Here is a 16,295-nt window from a genome sequence, read left to right on the forward strand (position 1 = left end):
TAACTGCTGGACCCCCCCCCCCCCCATTATCTCCAGAACTGGGCCCATCCCTTACCTCAAAGCACTCTGGTCCCCACCTTTAAGACAAACTGGTCTTAGCAAAGCGCTGCCTCAGATGATGTTCCTATGGATAGGGGATAAGTTTTACATGATCGGAGTACCCCTTTAAAGAGAATCAGACACCCTGTTCCACTGCACTAAACCCAATATACTGAGTTATAGTGAGGATGAACAGCTTTACAAAGAGGGGTCAGTTTCTTAAATCTGTTTAGTATATGCAGAGTTCTGGCACTGTACTTCAGCTGCATTGCGTACCAGCATGCACTGGAGACAGGGGGCCGGCTCACCCAGTTTCCTTGCCTCCTCCATATTCTCTGTCTGCCCTGCCCCCTTTATTATTATGCTAATGAAGGTCATGAGTGAGCGCACAGAGAGCAGGCCACTCATCCGCAACATTCATTAGTATATTATGAAGGTGGCAGGAAACTATTTAGTAAAAAGAGGGGAAAAAAACAACTCAAGCTAGAGATTCATTGTACTTTAATAAGAACATGGAAACCCTAGTCAGCCCTTCACAAAATCAAAGTACAGGAAGTCAAATTAAAAGTCATCTACAGTAATTCACTTAAAAAACTTGTGTAACTGAATATATAAACAGACCTGCAAAGTGGCACAACAATACAGGCAGGGAAATGATCACCTTCCAAAAGTCAATATGGAAAGTTCCTTATACCTATGATATCTGACTCCATTTAATTTGCCTCAAAAATTACTCTCAAAATATTCCACAGGCTAAAAAAAAAAAAAATGATGTTTTTATTTGTGTGGATATAATTGTTGAATGAAATGGATGATTTTAGATGAAGTTGCTACAGCAACTATATACATTTAATGGAAATGGTGTGGATGTCCAATAATGGCTTACTCTGTCACTTGGATGGTTCTAGGGTTTTCTGACCCTACCCACTGCTTATCCTCTTATATGAATGACTCTACAGAGAAAAGTCAATTGGAAAGGAAGACTAAATGCGATGTGCCTTGTTGGAAATACAGGAAAACAGAGGTGGTCTTCAAACGGTCTAAAAATGTCTAACTTCATGAAAGAGTAACTGCTCTGCTACAAACCAATTAATAAATACATTTCGGATCACTTGCTTTCCCCAGAAAAAAGCATGACTGCAGCACCCTCCACTTTATTGAGAGCTAGCATATTGAACTATGCTATTAAAGGTTTTAACAAGTTGGTTTGTATTGCAAATAACTACAAGGATTAAATTATCCATTGTGTTAGACATGTGGGTGCAATGTGAAGAGTTTCTTTTTCATGTATTAACTATGTTAGTTCATCTTGAATTGATTTTGTAGATTTCTCCAAGACTGGAAAACTATGCCCGAGAAGCCAAACATGCTCTTCTACAGTTTTAGTCCAGAATTCTACCAGAAGCACAGTTTTCCAGAAATCAGGTGGTTAAAGCTGAAGGCAGAAACAGTAAATAGACACCTTTCAGTCAAGTGCATAAGTGAGACGTCTATAGTACATGTGATTATGAGGCTGGATAGAAAAGTGTCTGGGTTGTACAATGGATTCACACTGTTTTGACGTTTGCCTCTAGTCAAAGTAAAAAAAATCCAAAAGTTTAGGGGGTCCGGTTACAATTTTCTATGATCTCGCCAGTTTAGACTCATGAGCCCGGAGCGTGCCAACAGCATCCTTGACTGCATGGTAGATAATGTTCTTCACCTGAAATAAAAGCAAAAAGGGTTTTAAAAAGTATACTCTCTAGGGCACTATCGGAATTTACCATTTTGCTTATTGTTTTTCAATCTACATAATTAAAGGAATACTGTAGTGCAAAATAACTTATCCCCTATCTGAAGGATCGCAGGGGGGGGGGGGGGGGGGGGGGTCTGACCGCTGGTAGCCTGGCAGTCGGCAGGAAGGAGACGTGTCCGTCCCCAGCATGACGTGCTTCTATCTGTCTCCTGAAACAATCTGCCTCTATTAGTATATTCAAATTCTGCGCTGCGCTCTGAGGCAGGAGCACAAGTGCAGTTAGTTTACAAACAGCTCTCACGTCCTAATGACGCGAGTCGCCTGTCACGTGAGCACTGCACTCCGGCACAGTAGCAGAGCGCTCTGGCAAGAATAGCTCTCATGTCACTAGGAGGTGAGAGCTGTTTGTAAACTAACTGTCCAGGTCTGTGTCTCCAGGATGCTGCTACATTTCTGTACTGATATCCCTTATGGGTTATAGAGGGTGCTATCTCCTCCCTAGTGTTCACAGGCACAGATACTGAGGAGTTTGTGATTTTCCCTCCATCTTCTGCAGCCTGCTGTGTCTCCTGTCTTTGCTCTGTACATACACTCTGTAATTTTCCCTCTCTTCGCTGCAGAGTCTGTGTGTCCCCTCCTCTTTCTACCCTCATACACAGATCACTGGGTTTTTATTAGTGTGGAATGTATCAGACTTGCAGGATTCCACACTATTAACTATTGGGACACACAGGTCAGGAAAGTTCTGACCAGCTTTTTCTTGGTCGGAATTTCCAGCCATTTATTTATAGGATTTTGTGTGAATTTCATAGTAAATAGGTGGGGTTGTGAGAACGTGCCCCTTGTCTGGGTTGGATACACCCTTTTCTGAATTGGCACACCCCATTTCTTTGCGCATTGTACTACAAACTTTGATGCAGACAGAATTTGTAGCACACTGCGCCACATTTTGGAAGACAACTCGACAAAAGCAGCTTGGGTTCACAATAGTTAATCAGGACCCTGTGTGATTTTTCCCTCTCTCCTCTGCAGTCTGCTGGGTGCGCTCCCCTCTCTCCTCTGCAGTCTGCTGTGTGCGCTCCCCTCTCTCCTCTGCAGTCTGCTGTGTGCGCTCCCCTCTCTCCTCTGTAGTCTGCTGTGTGCGCTCCCCTCTCTCCTCTACAGTCTGCTGTGTGCGCTCCCCTCTCTCCTCTGTAGTCTGCTGTGTGCGCTCCCCTCTCTCCTCTGTAGTCTGCTGTGTGCGCTCCCCTCTCTCCTCTACAGTCTGCTGTGTGCGCTCCCCTCTCTCCTCTACAGTCTGCTGTGTGCGCTCCCCTCTCTCCTCTACAGTCTGCTGTGTGCGCTCCCCTCTCTCCTCTACAGTCTGCTGTGTGCGCTCCCCTCTCTCCTCTACAGTCTGCTGTGTGCGCTCCCCTCTCTCCTCTACAGTCTGCTGTGTGTGCTCCCCTCTCTCCTCTACAGTCTGCTGTGTGTGCTCCCCTCTCTCCTCTGCAGTCTGCTGTGTGCGCTCCCCTCTCTCGTCTGCGCTCCCCTCTCTCCTCTATAGTCTGCTGTATGCGCTCCCCTCTCTCCTCTACAGTCTGCTGTGTGTGCTCCCCTCTCTCCTCTACAGTCTGCTGTGTGCGCTCCCCTCTCTCCTCTACAGTCTGCTGTGTGCGCTCCCCTCTCTCCTCTGCAGTCTGCTGTGTGCGCTCCCCTCTCTCCTCTGCAGTCTGCTGTGTGCGCTCCCCTCTCCCCTCTGCAGTCTGCTGTGTGCGCTCCCCTCTCCTCTGTAGTCTGCTGTGTGCACTCCCCTCTCTCCTCTACAGTCTGCTGTGTGCGCTCCCCTCTCCTCTAATCTGCTGTGTGCGCTCCCCTCTGCAGTCTGCTGTGTGCGCTCCCCTCTCCTCTGTAATCTGCTGTGTGCGCTCCCCTCTCCCCTCTGCAGTCTGCGCTCCCCTCTCCTCTGTAATCTGCTGTGTGCGCTCCCCTCTCTCCTCTGCAGTCTGCTGTGTGCGCTCCCCTCTCCTCTGTAGTCTGCTGTGTGCGCTCCCCTCTCTCCTCTACAGTCTGCTGTGTGCGCTCCCCTCTCTACACAGCCTGTGAGATTATCCCTCTATCCATTGCAGACTCTGCTGTGTGTCCTCTCTGCTCTGTACACTCATACCCATTTTTTTTTTTTAATAAAGATGATTTAGAATGTTGCTTAATTTTTCCTTTTGGAAGTCAAAGAACAAATATTGCAAGGCAAAGGTGTCCATAGCCTTTAAATGCTTATATATACAGAACAACGTGTGAAATTAAAATTAATAAAATGTTAACATTTCATGTTTAAATGCATGATAGTTTTTCTTAGTAACAGAATTGGAACTATACCTGTAATTTGTCCTCATGGTTTGTATGTGTATTTGACAAGTGCCTAAATTCCTGTGTCAGGCGGAAGCAGTGTTTCACATGTTCTGGAGAGACAAAGTCTTCTGCTACTTTTATACAGCTGTATAAATTGTGGACCTTCAGATTAAAGGAGATATACATGATGTAAAACAACAGACTATAACTGTATAAAACAAAGTAACATCCAACTGTGGTCTCAAAATCTTAAGTTTGGTTCAGAATTGTGGCACAATGGGGGAGATTTACCAAAACCTGTGTAAAGGAAAAGTGGAGCAGTTGTCCATAGCAACCAACAGATTGCTTCTTTCATTTTTGAAAAGGCATTTGAAAAATAAAAGCAATCTGTTGGTTGCTCTGGGTAACTGCTCCACTTTTCCTATGCACAGGTGTAAATCTCCCCAATAAGAAAATGATAGGACATCTAGTTCTCAGTTACATGACATTAAGAAGAAACAGTGAGGATACCACAGAAGTGAACATGTAGTCTCCTTCAGACAGTCAGACCACTTGAGATTAACATATCTGGTAAAATCTCTCTCTCGTAGCCTTCATTGGGAAACACCGAGACCATGGGTATATGCTACTGTCCACTAGGAGGCTGACACTAGACATAAAAAGAAGTTGGCTCCTTCCAGCAGGATATACCCGCCCACATGCACTGAGCTAATCAGTTGTGTCACAAAGCAGTAGGAGAAGCCAAACCACAAAGGAGATAAGTCCGAAGGACATCAGAAAGTAACAACAGGACCGTAAATGGGTGGGTGCTGTGTTCCCCAATGAAGGCTAAGAGAAAGATTTTACGGCGAGTACAAAAAATCTCCTTTTCTCAGTTGCCTCATTGGGGAACACAGAGACCATGGGACGTCCTAAAGCAATCCTTGGGGTGGGAAAAACAACCGCCAGAGAAAGGAAGGCCAGTCCAGAGACTAAATAGAGCAATCTACCGCCAAATGCGATGAGAAATGGTCGCCCTGGAGGCCTGCTGGGCAAACAAAGTCCTGGCAGGAGTACGGAATTGACTTCCGACAAAAAGACACAAGATGCAGGACCCTCAAGGCCTGGCCAAACGTGGAAAATAGCGATAAGAGAACCCAATTCAGCGATACATCCAAGCAAACATGGTGAGGAGACACCAACCGCCATAAGAGAAACTGTCTGGAGATGCTTGAAGGGAAAACCCCGCCTCAACAGCAGGAGCACGCTCAGCAAGAAGGCCAGAAGGCAGAAACCAGAAGCCGCTAGAAAGGATGAAGAGAAATAACAAGACTAATGCCCAGACTTGGGTGCAAGACGAGCCAGCCAGGAAGAAGGCTAGGGCATGGACAACCATTGCCGACCGAGGGGCCCAGGTACTGAAGCCACAGTCCCAAAACTGGGCTGAAAAGAAAACTAAAAATAGTACGTCGGAAGGTGGGGAAAAAGTGCATGACAGGAAGGACTATGCCTGTATAGGAAGCGCATATTGGTCAGACAGGGCTAACCTGGATGACCTAAAGGCCCTTGACCACATGGTCCGCAGGGCCCCGAAGAGAGTCGAAGGTATGCAAACTGGACAGTGAGAAAGCAAGAGCCGTCCGGCAACAGCCGTCATCACAACCAGAGTGTCCAAGATCCAGAAATAAGTAGAGGGACCTTGGAGTCCCACACCAGCTGATATTGAGCAAACCCCAGTTGGACACCTCAGGCAACGTGTGCTCAGGCCGAGACCAGAGTTAGAGAGGTGGAAGGAGACCACCCCCTGCAGGACTAGCGGAGAAAACTGGGACAGGAACCCCGCCAAAGGCCAGAGACAAAAAAAAAAAAAACACCAAGGTTGAAGTGTCAGGTAAACCATCCCAGAGAACGAGACAAGGAACATTCACCTGGAAGGCAGCATAAAGCAAGAAGGCCCTGAAAAAAGTAGAATGAGGGAGAGGGTCCTGAACGAGTCTAGAGCCACAAGGGAAGGAGTCCAATACCTTAGAAGAGAACGGTGGGCAGAGTAACAGGCCCTGCTACCACTGGAATCACTGCGCCGCCCATCACTCGTAGACACAAGAGACAAGAGGACAAACAAGTCCAAACCAGTACTGGATCCAAACGGTCAGAACTGACCGGAAGACTCCAGGAGGAAGCATCCCAGAAAAACCAAGTGACAAAGAGGAAGACAAAATGGGACCCAGCTGAGGTGCCAGTCCAGCCGAAGTTAGAATGCACCGGAACAGAAGGCACGGTCTCGACACGGGAGGTCGCCCACCAAGACAGTCACCCAAGTATGGAAAAACTGACAGTAAACAAGCAGGAGGATTGACATGCCGCAACCGGAACGGACGCAGAACCTCGGAGATCCAAAGGCAGACGAAACAGAAGAGCCACAGGAAGAAGGACCTGAGACACCCAAAGCAGAGAGACTGCTGGAGAGAAGAGCAGAGGCCAAACCAAGAGCACCCCCACTGCAAATGGAAAGGAAGACATGAGACCGCACCAGAACTGCCATGATCGCCCCGGGGGCGAGGAACTGCCCCAGCAGCGCCAACTAGCCTCTAAGGAAAGGCAACTAGAAGGTTAGGACAGCAACAGCTGTAACTACGCCAAATCCTGCAGCACTCTGCCGAAGGATGATGGAAGGGAGAAGAAAAGAATAGATACCAAAGCCACAAACCATCCGATAATAGGAGGCCAAAGGACGACAGCTGCAAAAGCAAAGGCAAGAACCGCACAAGACCTGCATAACTCCCTATAGGAAGGGGAAGCGGAAGGGCTGAAACCCCAAAAGCCGACAGCCCACCAAGCTACCACGTGTCCGTCAGCGGAAGGGAATAACGAGATAGCTGCACCAGCCATATCAGGGGTCATAAGTAGATTTTTGGACTTACCGTAAAATCTCTTTCTTGGAGCTTCTATTGGGGGACAAAGAACCATGGGTATATGCTGTTGCCGCTAGGAGGCTGACACTAGGTAAAAAACAAAACAATAGAAGTCGTCTCCTCCCGGCAGGATATACCCACCCCTTGACACTGAGCAACTCAGTTTTGTCCCAAAGCAGAAGGAGAACCCACCAAGAAGAAAAGTCCGAACACAAGAAACCGACCGCAAAAAAACACCCCTACCCAGAGGAAGGAAAAACTGGCTGGCCACAAACAAACCAATGGGTGCTTTTTCCCCCCCAATAGAAGCTTCGAGAAAGAGATTTTATGGTAAGTCCAAAATTCTACTTTTCTCGAGCGCTTCATTGGGGGACAAAGGACCATAGGATGTCCTAAAGCTGTCCATGGGAAGGGAAGACCCAACCCAGCCAGAAGAACTTAAGCGGACGACTGAACTGCGGCCCAAGCCTGCGTCGGAGGAAGCAAAGGTATGACCACGGTAAAAGGTTGCCGCCTTGCAAACTTGTAGAGCCGAAGCCCCGTGGCTGACCTCCCAGGAGGCCCCCACCGTGGGGGTAGAATGAGCTGTCACTCGAAAGGGGGGCACCTGACCCTTGCAGCAATACGCTTAAGAAATGGCAGAGCGAATCCAATGGTATATAGTAGCCTTGGAGGCCGGGAGCCCCTTGCGCCGCCCATCGGGGAGCACAAACAGGGAGTCACACCGCTGAAAGGAGAAAGTGACCAACAAATAGGTCCGAACCACATGGACCAAGTCCAGCTTGTGAAGCTGGCGCTCCCGCGGATGAGGAGATTGACAGAAGGAAGGCAATACGATCTCCTCATTCAAGTGAAAGGAAGTCACTACTTTGGGTTGAAAAGAAGGCACCGGCCGAAGAACCACCTTGTCTTGGTGGATTACCATATAAAAGACCAGGTCTGGAAGAGCACCAGACCTGCGTCTGCCTCCTGAGGACACTAAGCTAAAACTGAGTTGCTCAGTGTCAAGGGGCGTGTATATCATGCCGGGTGGATCAGACTTCTTTTGTGTCAGCCTCCTAGCGGCAACAGCATTTACCCATGATCCTGTGTCCCCCAATGAAGCGCTCGAGAAATAAAAAGCTAACACAACAGGGGGGGGGGGGGCACAAACAATGACCGCAAGAGTAACCATAGACACCCTACCAGCAATAGTAGCAGGACACAAGACCACGAAGACACGCTGCATGGAAGGGAGAAAGTGAAGGATGAAAACTAAATCTCAGTAGTGCCGCCCATGGAAGGCCACAGATACTCCACATATGGAGGGGGCACATGCCATCCCTGACATGTGCCCAATTGTATACACAGGGCCACTCCACTTGACCCCCCATGTTGGTGGCAGGGCACCACACCTGCCGCCACAGAGGCAATTATGGCCTGGGCCTCCAGCCAGAACAGTGGCAGATTACTCTGAAAACCAAAAGGTACACCATCCATGGAGGCAGAAAAGTGGTCACCACTGCTGTAGAAGGTTCATTGCATCTTCCGGGTCACATTCAGTGGACAACTCCCACTGGTAGTGGAGGACTGGAATCTCAGCCGCAATGCGTCAAGACAGTGCACTCCTCTGGATGGTGTAGAGAGTCCACTGAAAATGCAGGGTCACCCCTTCAGCAACACCCACAAGTGGAGTATCAGAACTGCAGCTGAAGGAGACATCATGCCCTCCGTGGGGCAGTAATGGGTCCATGCGACATCGGTCTACCTACAGGTATAGTGAGGTACTGGAACTGCAGCCGTGGATGCGGCAGGCATCACGCTCCCCGCAGGAGACTTAGAGGCTCCATTGTACATCGGTCAACTCCACTAAGTTTTATTTTATTTTAATACTTAAAAAATATTATAAAATACATGCACCAAAATTAGTATGATTAAAATTGGCATCTTCTGACCCCTATAACTTTTTTATTTTTCTGTGTTTTTATCGGTACCATTTTTGTTTTGATGGGACTTTTTGATCGCTTTTTATTAATATTTTTATGGTATATGAAGTGACCAAAAATGCACAATTTTGGACTTTGGTATTTTTTTTATGTGTACGCCATTGATTGTACAGTTTAGCTAATTAATATTTTAATAGTTCGGACATGTACGAACGCGGTGGTACCACATATGATTATTTTGTTCATTATTACATTACAAGATTTTATTCTTTATTACATTATTTTATAAAAAAAAAAAAATAGGAAAAGGGGATGATTTAACTTAATACGGAAGGGGTTAATAAACTTTTATACATTTTTTTTTACACTTTCTTAGCTTAAACATGCAATCTTCTGACTGCATACACTGATCAGTGTTATGCCATTGAAAAGCACTGATCAGTGTAACAGGCAATCTAATGCTATAAGTCTGCTGCTCCAGGCATGGAGCAGTAGATCGCCAAACTTTGATTGCAGCGTCTAAAGGGTTAATGTCGGGCAGCGGCCTTATGGGCTGTGCTTGGCATTAGCTGTGGGTCCTGGCTGCCTGTAGCAACCGGGACCCACCGGGTTTAACCCGTTCTCTGCCAGTGACAATGGTTTAAACTCATTAAACTGAACCAGGTACACCCTGTGTCCTTAAGGATCGGGTGCATACGCCCTGCATCCCCAAGAAGTTTAAGGGGAATAGTAAATGGTACAACCCAGTTGTCAACATATCCATGCAGTTCTAGTAGAAATAACAGAGCAATGGCACAAGACTGAACTGTGAGAACATGGTCATGCTCCATAATGGCTACACACTGTCCATTATATATATTTTTTTATTTATAAATTTATGTACATTTATACAGAGCCAAGATATTTCACAGTATTGTATACAGATTGTGATTACAATGGTTTCTGTTGCCATTATGGCTCACAAGCAAAATTACATATTCACCTAACAGTATGTCTACATATGTCACACAAATATGGGTGGAAAATACAAAATCAACTGCACAGTGAAATCTTTGAGAAATAATTGGAACTTTGCTACAGCACAGTATTCCAGCATTGTGTTGTACCTGATGTGGTGCTCCAGCAGGAATGAAAACAGCATCTCCCAAGAACTGTACAATTGCCCAGCCTTGTACTCCATACTCATCATAGAGACGCTTACGTAATGCCTGATCCAAATACCAACTTTGATCATGTATTGGATCATGATCTGCTGGATTTTCTTGCCCTTGTTCATCCCCAACCTACGAAGGGGTTAAAAAAAAAAAGTAAATTCTACTTCATTGTTATATTACGTTGGACAGATACATTGTCCGGTACCAAACCCATACCTTTCTTAGAAGCTCACGGATCTTTTCTGCGTCTTTGGCAGCATAAATATGCCATAAAGCTCCAGGCTTTTCTTTTCCCTCATGGATACGTTTTTTTGTCACTTCATCAGCATCACCTTCCTCAATAGTCTTCAGCACCTCTAAGAAAACATCATATAAAAGCGTTAAAATAAACCAACTTTCTTAAACATCAGCTGGATGTGTGTGTTAATTTATCTCAGATAATAATCTTGTAAACTTGAGACAACTAATCTAAACAAAGCTATTTTTCCCCTACAAATTGGTGATCCTATCCAGCTATAAATCTAAACAGGTCTACCAACGATTCATGACTTTCCTTCAGGTATCCAAAATAATTTCTGCATCTGCATACATTTTTATTTCCATTAAAAAGCAATGTGAGGCCAAAACGATACAAACTTCACGCAAAAACCGCAAAACATTTATAGCCAAGACATGAATCCCATGATCAATGCTTTATGATGAAAACACAAAAATGAGAAATCTCAGTAAAGCTTCTGAATCCATTTCAGAGCTAGCAGTACTGCAGCAGGATTCCGTCTCTGACCGCCAGGGGGGTGTCTCCTCCAGTAAGGCGGGAGGGAGGAGTGGAGGGCAGGCCAGACAGGTATGGTAGTGAGGACTCAATTATTAGGGGAACAGACAGGGCGATCTGTCACAAAGACCGGGATCGCCGAACAGTGTGTTGTCTTCCTGGCGCTCGAGTTTGGCACATCACAGATCGGGTTGACAGGTTGCTGGGTCGGGCTGGAGAAGACCCAGCAGTCATTGTACACATTGGCACCAATGACAGAGTAAGAGGTAGGTGGAGTGTCCTTAAAAATTATTTCAGGGACTTAGGCCGCAAGCTTAAGGCAAGGACCTCCAAGGTAATATTTTCTGAAATATTACCTGTACCATGAGCCACACCAGAGAGGCAGTGGGAGATTAGGGAGGTGAACAAGAGGCTCAGAAGCTGGTGTAGGAACGAGGGGTTTGGGTTCATGGAGAACTGGGCCGACTTTGCTGGCGGTTACCGGCTCTACCGTAGGGAAGGGCTGCACCTCAATGGGGAGGGTGCAGCTGTGCTTGGGGAGAAGATGGCTAGAAGGGTGGAGGAGTGTTTAAACTAGGGACTGGGGGGGGGGGGGGAGACCTACAACATAGAGGGGGAAGATAGTGTAGATAGAGAGGGTGGACTTACTAATGTACCTGGGGGTGGAGCGGAGGGAGGGGTTAGAATACTTAATAGGGATAGGCTTTATAGGGGAAAAAAAACATACAGCATTGAAATACATATTGACTAATGCCAGAAGTCTGACCAATAAAACTGACAAACTGGAGTGGTTGATGTCTGAGGAGAATAATGACATAGTGGGTATAACAGAGACTTGGTTGGACGATAGCTGTGACTGGGCGGTCAACATACAGGGTTATAGTCTATTCAGGAAGGATCAGACAAAACGGAAATATATGGAGATGAAAATAAAAAATATCTGATAGGGGTTTGCTATAAGCCACCAAACATAATGGAAGAGGCAGAAGATCAGGCAGCAAATCAGAATGAGGTGATAATAATGGAGGACTTTAACTATCCTGATATAAACTGGGAGACTGAGCCCTGTGAATCTCATAAAGGAAACAGGTTTCTGACTATAGCTAAAGACAATTATCTGTCCCAAATGGTGCAGGGCCCGACCAGAGGGGGCGCCCTACTAGACTTAATATTAACCAACAGACCTGGCAAAGTAACTAATGTGCAAGTATAAGGACACCTAGGAAATAGTGATCATATATAATACATTATAACTTGTTCTTCAATAAGGGAATCTTGCGAGGGGCCACAAAAACAATGAACTTTAGGCAAAGTTCAATCAACTCAGAGAAGCCCTTAATGTAAATTAGGATAGTGTCCTCAAAAAAAGAATACTGACACTAAATGGGAGACTTAAAAATATCTTAAATTCTCACTGTAAGATGTATATACGTTATGGGTATAAAAGTGTCAGGAATAAAAGAAAACCAATGTGGATGAATAAAAACGTTAAGGGGGCAATAAATGACAAAAAATAAAGCATTTAAACTACTAAAACAGGACGGCAGTGAAAAAGCATTAAAAAGCTAGAGAGAAAAATGTAAAATATGTAAAAAACTGATAAAATCCGCAAAAATAGAGACAGAAAGACTCATTTCCAAAGAGTTAAACAAACCCCAAACAATCAAAATAGACAAATCACAAGGTCCCGATGGCATTCACCCCTGTGTTCTAAAGTAATTAAGTAATGTAATAGTAAGACCCCTATTTTTAATATTCAGGGACTCTATAGTGACAGGGACTGTTCCCCAGGACTGGCACATGGTAAATGTGGTGCCAATATTTAAAAGGGGTCAAAAGGTGACCCCAGGAATTATAGACCTGTTAGTTTAACCTCGGTTGTATGTAAATTGTTTGAGGGTTTTCTAAGGGATGCTATTTTGGAGTATCTTGATAAAAATAAATATATGGCCCCATATCAGCATGGGTTTATGAGGGAACGGTCCTGTCAAACTAACCTGATCAGCTTTTATGAGGTGAGCTCAAGACTGGACCAGGGGCAATCACTGGATGTCGTATATCTGGATTTTTCCAAAGCATTTAATACGGTGTCACATAAAAGGTTGGTGCACAAAATGAGAAAGATTGGGCTGGGGGAAATGTGTGCAAGTGGGTAAGTAACTGGCTCAGTGATAGGAAACAGAGGGTGGTTATTAATGGTACTTATTCCGATTGGGTGACTGTTACTAGTGGGGTACCACAGAGGTGTCAGTCTTGGGTCCTGACTTATTTAATATAGTCATTAATGACCTTGTAGAAGGGTTGAATAGTAAAGTAGCAATCTTTGCAGATGATACTAAACTCTGTAAAGTGGTCAACACAATAGAGGACAGTGCACTGTTACAAATGGATCTGGATAGGTTGGAGGTTTGGGCTGGGAAGTGGCAGTTGAGGTTCAACACTGATAAATGTAAGGTAATGCACATGGGAAGGAAACATCCAGGTTGGGATTATGTATTAAATGGGAGAACACTTGGGATGGCTGACATGGAAAAGGCATTAGGAGTCTTCGTTAACAGTAAATTTAGGTGTAGTGACCAGTGTCAGGCAGCTGCTGCCAAAGCAAATGAAATCATGAGGTGCATCAATAAGTGCATAGATGCCCACGACAAGGAAATAATTCTACCGCTGTACAAATCACTAGTCAGACCACACATAGAATACTGTGTACAGTACTGGGCACCAGTGTACAAGAAAGATATAGTGGAGCTGGAGAGGGTTCAAAGACGGGCAACCAGAATAATACGGGGAATGGGAGGACTACAGTACCCAGAAAGATTATTAGAATTGGGGTTATTTAGTTTAGAAAAAAGGAGATTTAAGGGAGACCTAATAACTATGTATAAATATATCAGGGGACAGTAAAGAGATCTCTCCCATGATCTATTCATACCCAGGACTGTATCTATAACAAGGGGGGCATCCTCTACGTCTAGAGGAAAGAAGGTTTCTACACCAGCACAGACTGGGATTCTTTACTGTAAGAGCAGTGAGACTGTGGAATTCTCTCCCGGAGGAGGTGGTCATGGGGAACTCTGTAAAAGAATTCAAAAGGGGTCTGGATGCATTTTTGGAGAATAACCTCATCACCGGTTATGTATACTAGATTTATAGGGACAGAACGTTGATCCAGGGATCTATTCTGATGCCATATTTGGAGTCGGGAAGGAATTTTTACCTCTGGTATGAGTTTTTTTTTGCCTTCCTCTGGATCAACTCCGTAGGGACTCATTAGGGATATAGGTTGAACTTGATGGACTCTGGTCTTTTTTCAACCTTATTAACTATGTTACTATGAATCCTACAGTCATATACTACTATGTAGCCAATAGATTGAGAAATTAATTGAAAATATGTGATATTGGGGCCAGAAACCTCAGTGCGCATGTCTTACGCCATAAAGGAATCATGATAAGTGTGAGCCTGTATATGTATAGCTAGCACGTGCATTATATGGTACTATAAAAGTGGAATTCTACATTGTATTTTAGCTTGTTATATTGAAAAGTGAATAAAGCAATACATGCAAGTCATAACAAAAATGACAAAGTGACCTTATCGTAGTACAGATGTAGGAAACTTTTTGCAGTGATGTGCCCCAAATGGATGCGGCTTTTCATGGGTGTAGTTTGTGGGGGTGTGGCTTTTCACAGTGCGTTTTTTATTTAATTATTATTATTATTATTTATTTATTTATTTTTTACAGAAATGTCCCTATCTATTCTCCTCACTGTAAGGACCTTACAATAAGGACAATATTGAGGGAGGGGATTGCCCACAACAGCCATTAAAGTTTTTGTTTAACACTGAAAACCATTTAAATTCAGACCTGTATAACACATACCCCAGAATCAGACCCCACCATAATACAGACCCCAGAATCACACCCCCATAGGCAGGTATGCACTCAGGTAGGTAGCCCCCAATAGATAAATACATCTTTAGGTAGATAGATCAATTTCTCCGCAGGAGGTAAACATGTTGGTAGGTAGGTAGCCAGTTTAATAGGTAGCTATGTAGTAAAGAAAGTAGGTATCTAGGTAAGTACGTAGCTAGCTATGTAGAAATGCAGCCAGGAAGCTAAGTAGCTAGTTAGGTAGGTGAGTAGATAGCCAAGTTGCTCAGTAGGTAGGTAAGCAGCTAGGTAGGTTGGTAGGTAAGTAGCTAGGTAGCAAGGTAGGTCAGTAGCTAATTAGGTAGCTAGGAAGCTAGCCAGGTAGGTAGTCAAGTAACCTCCCCCCCACCCCTCCTTAACTCTTACACTCCCCTCCCTCAAGACGCCAGGATGAAATAATATTAAAAAAAAAAAACTAAAACGTATTCTTACCCCATGTTCAAAGGCCAGGACTGTCCGTGTTGTTCTTCCTCCCCAGAGCAGGTGCCAATGTGTGACGTCATCAGCATCTGCACTGCGTGGCGGTGGAGGTCACTTGTATCCTCTCGGTGTAGGTCGCATGGTCCTGTAGCTCACACAGCGTTCACCTGTATGCAGGTGTGCGCATACAGCTGAAAGCAACATTTGCTCAACTGGGGATCCGGGACATGTGTCCTGCTGACCCCTTTCGAAGTGCATGCAAGTGTGAACATGGGACATTGTAGATCATGAATTATACCAAAATATTTAAAAAATACCAGCAGAAGACAGAATAGACTGAATAAAAATTATAAATGAACATTTAGGGGGTCCTCTGCCGATAAAGGGGTACTAGAAATCTTTGCTCTGATAAGATTTGTGTATTGTAATGATATAATAATATTATTATAAATTAAAATGATATATTTTTCATGCCTCTTACTCATTCCTCCTAATGTCCATATACTTTTAATTAAGAAGGCCTATGTAAACAACAGTAATCCACACTTTCTCATTCAGCACCATTTCAGTGGGATATTGGCTAACAATTGATGTTCGTGTGTTACTCATCTGACACAACACTATGACAGAATGTCTTTTATACGTTTACTGAGATGTATACCTTCATTGTGTGCACTCTCTCCCAATGGAATACCGACATAAACCATGACATTAACAGCATCGGACACATCCAAATGCAAGTTTGTTGTGCCAACTCGTCTGTCTTCTGCCGTGATTAACCCTTAATGAAAAAAGAAAAACAAAACAGTTAATATGGCATCACCTACTTTTGAAACCTTTATTCACCTGCATACTTCCATGAACTGTAAACCAAAAGGCTAGTTTCACACATTATATTTTGGTGATGGGTCCAACACACAGAAAAAAGTAGATTTTTGGACTTGCCGTAAAATCTCTTTCTCGGAGATTCTATTGGGGACACAGGACCATGGGTATATGTTGTTGCTGCTAGAAGGCTGACACTAGGCAAAAAAAACAAAAAAAAAAGAAGTCTGCTCCTCCAGGCAGGATATACCAGCCCCTTGACACTGAGCAAC

The 16,295-nt window shown here is 44.6% G+C and overlaps 1 protein-coding gene across 1 annotated transcript in view; it reads right to left on the minus strand.

The window, feature by feature from the left end:
- Nucleotides 1-523: 523 nt before the first annotated feature.
- KDM3B (lysine demethylase 3B) overlaps nucleotides 524-16,295 on the minus strand; it is a 62,549-nt gene continuing 46,777 nt past the window's right edge. Inside the window, exons 20-24 of the mRNA XM_056569887.1 lie at nucleotides 15,860-15,979; nucleotides 10,289-10,428; nucleotides 10,025-10,201; nucleotides 4,130-4,264; nucleotides 524-1,741 (exon numbers count right to left, since the gene is read on the minus strand). Coding sequence (XP_056425862.1) covers nucleotides 1,661-1,741; nucleotides 4,130-4,264; nucleotides 10,025-10,201; nucleotides 10,289-10,428; nucleotides 15,860-15,979 — 653 coding nt within the window. The 3' untranslated portion in view covers nucleotides 524-1,660. The remainder of the gene's footprint in view (nucleotides 1,742-4,129; nucleotides 4,265-10,024; nucleotides 10,202-10,288; nucleotides 10,429-15,859; nucleotides 15,980-16,295) is intronic.

This window comes from Hyla sarda, chromosome 4 (assembly GCF_029499605.1).
Source record: "Hyla sarda isolate aHylSar1 chromosome 4, aHylSar1.hap1, whole genome shotgun sequence".
NCBI lineage: Eukaryota > Metazoa > Chordata > Amphibia > Anura > Hylidae > Hyla > Hyla sarda.